Source organism: Triticum urartu, chromosome 1A (assembly GCF_056163025.1).
Source record: "Triticum urartu cultivar PI428250 chromosome 1A, HENAU_Tu73, whole genome shotgun sequence".
Taxonomy (NCBI): domain Eukaryota; kingdom Viridiplantae; phylum Streptophyta; class Magnoliopsida; order Poales; family Poaceae; genus Triticum; species Triticum urartu.
In genome coordinates, this window is record NC_141873.1 from 328,837,990 (window position 1) to 328,840,412 (window position 2,423).

Below are 2,423 nucleotides of genomic sequence, written 5' to 3' on the forward strand. Positions count from 1 at the left end.
GGGCGATAGCAGCGAGATTCTTGAATCATAGACCCTCTTGGTTCGAAGTCTTCATCAACGTGGACGCGGGATAGCGCCAACCAACCGAACCATGGGAAAACTCCTCACATCACGGGTGTTTGCAGTCTCTAAACCCTCTCCCGTGCTTGCTTGCAAGATTGTTACTTTTCCACTGCTCGTTACTTTTAATCGCTTTTTGCTAAGTACTTGTGGATGTCTAGTCATTGTTGCCCTAAGCTAAATGAAACTCAAAATTTGATAGTTGCAATATTCGCCATGTGCTGATAGCTTGTAGTTTTTCGATAAACAGTGAATTTTATTGACTAAAAATGGAGCATCAAGAGGATACAAAAATAATGAGCACACCGGACCTCTGCATAGTCAGGATGCACACATTTAATATCAACAAACAACCAATAGCTTCTATTAGATGGCGGTCATCCACATAATCATTTAGGTGCACATGGCTGAGTTGAGACGAAAGCTCCATACATTTCTCAATGTGTGCCAAAGATATGCCATTGCTCTATCAATTTTCATAATCCAAGCACCATCATGCATTGATTGCTACACCTTCCACTTCTTCCTTTTGAAGGCCTCAAAGATGAGCGGTGGGATGTCCTTTGTTTTGTTGTTCCGTTATCTCTGATAGGAGAACCCGATCCACTTTTGGATCGAATGAGAAAAAAGATAGGTTGCGTGTAGAGCGAGGTTTAAATGAGGTGGTTATATGTTAATAATGGAAAACTGAAGAGTGAGTTAGGTTAAAGAAAATTTGAGACGATTGCCCAATAAAAATAGTCTCCTTATCGTACGTTCTTTCTGAGCCATCGTGGAACTTTGCTTGTTCTTTTTAGAGCAGATCTCAACGAGTAAATGAAGGTAAATAATTGTGCAGCAAGCATAAGTTGATGAGAATGCCAACTGAAACAACGTGTAACACTGTGCAACGCTACGTACAGATTCACTATGCTCTCTAAAATCTTTGGCTACAAGGTATTATGGATGTTCAGGAGTGAAACTCTAGCCTGAAGCAGGCTACTGAACACCTTCTCGCTCCCGCTCTCGAGCTCGCCAATGCGTTCCTCAAGCCTCTCCAACGCCGCCGCCAGCGTCGCCGTCTCCGGCAGTGACACTGCCTTCTTGGCCACAGGCACGACCCGCAGCCTCGCCAGCCACGCGTTCACGGGCACCGTCTGGACCAGCGCCGATACGTCCGGGGACATTGCCGCACACCACAGGAAGATGGCCTCCGACGCCGACGCCGTGGCCGCGGCCGCCTCCGCCACCACGCCGGTGACCTCACCGTCCGCGGCATCCGCCGGCGCCAGCATGACGTGCCTCGAGGCGTGCCGCATCGCGGCGGCGAGGCCGCACAGCTCCTTCTCTGCGCGCCTGCGTGCCGGGAGCGACGCGGCGACCATCACGCCGTCCCCGAGCCGGACGCCCGCCCGCAGCTGCGCGACGCTCTGCTTGAGCGCGAGCAGCGCCTGCTCGAACGAGCCGTACGCGTCGGCGAGCGTGAGGAACCGGTCGCAGGCGGCCGCGTCGTCGCGGAGGGCCGCCGCGGCCTGCGGCAGCGCGAGGAACTCGCCGAGCACGGCCAGGACGGCCTCCACGTGCGCGAGCCCCGACGGCCCGTCCGCGGCGGAGGCCGACCACGCCATGAGCGCGCGGACGCCGGCGTCGAGGCGCGTGTGGACGGGGTGGCACTGGCAGTGGCACGGATGGCTCGCCGACCGGGCGTGCGCGGCCTTCCTCTTCCCCGCGGCGCCTCCGAGTGTGAAGTGCATCATGTGACTGTGACGAGTATCAGCAGCGGTTGCACGTTGGTTTTCTTGGCGCGATGCTGGGTGGAAATGTGGAATCGAGGGGACAAGGACGTGAGCTTATATGGCGGTGCCCGCCCGCCAGGGCGCCGTGGTTTGCCGCAACTTGCGGCGTCGACGGAAAAGCTTTTCGTCCATGTGGGAGCTGGCGCAGCGCTGGGCTGCTGTTTTCTGTACTGCGGCGCGGGGGGCAAAACTACTCCGTGGTAGTGGTACGCCGTACGCACGTACTCCGGATTTGACTCTGCCGCACAGATCTCGGTACGGAACAGCTTTGCATACACACGTACTCTGGACGTAGTACTATCATATTCTCGTGAAGTAGGTTTGCGTTGACAAGATTGGTTCAATGATAAGGTGGGAATGAACTGTCAAGGTTGCTTGAGTCACCAAGATCCGTACGATGATAGGGGTGGGAGTGAACTGTCAACCTCGCTCCAGTCATCGGATCGCCCCAGACATTCCAGGTTGAAGGGCCTCTGTTTTGACGGCCGAAACCAGAACCTGCGGCTGGCTCGGTACTAAGCATATGTGCTGTTCTTTTAAGCAATACATCAAAGACATGCACAATGATTGATAACATAGTCATCGGAT

At 54.4% G+C, this 2,423-nt stretch overlaps 1 protein-coding gene across 1 annotated transcript; it reads right to left on the bottom strand.

Annotated features, from left to right (window-relative positions):
- Nucleotides 1-882: 882 nt before the first annotated feature.
- Nucleotides 883-1,874, bottom strand: LOC125532957 (uncharacterized). The gene has a single exon (XM_048696798.2). It carries the CDS (start codon nucleotides 1,794-1,796, stop codon nucleotides 990-992), a length of 807 nt encoding a protein of 268 aa, XP_048552755.1. The 5' UTR covers nucleotides 1,797-1,874; the 3' UTR covers nucleotides 883-989.
- Between the last annotated feature and the right edge of the window lie 549 nt (nucleotides 1,875-2,423).

Excerpts from the sequence above, each read along its gene's own strand:
- LOC125532957 (XM_048696798.2), bottom strand. The coding sequence starts at position 1,796 with ATGATGCACTTCACACTCGGAGGCGCCGCGGGGAAGAGGAAGGCCGCG.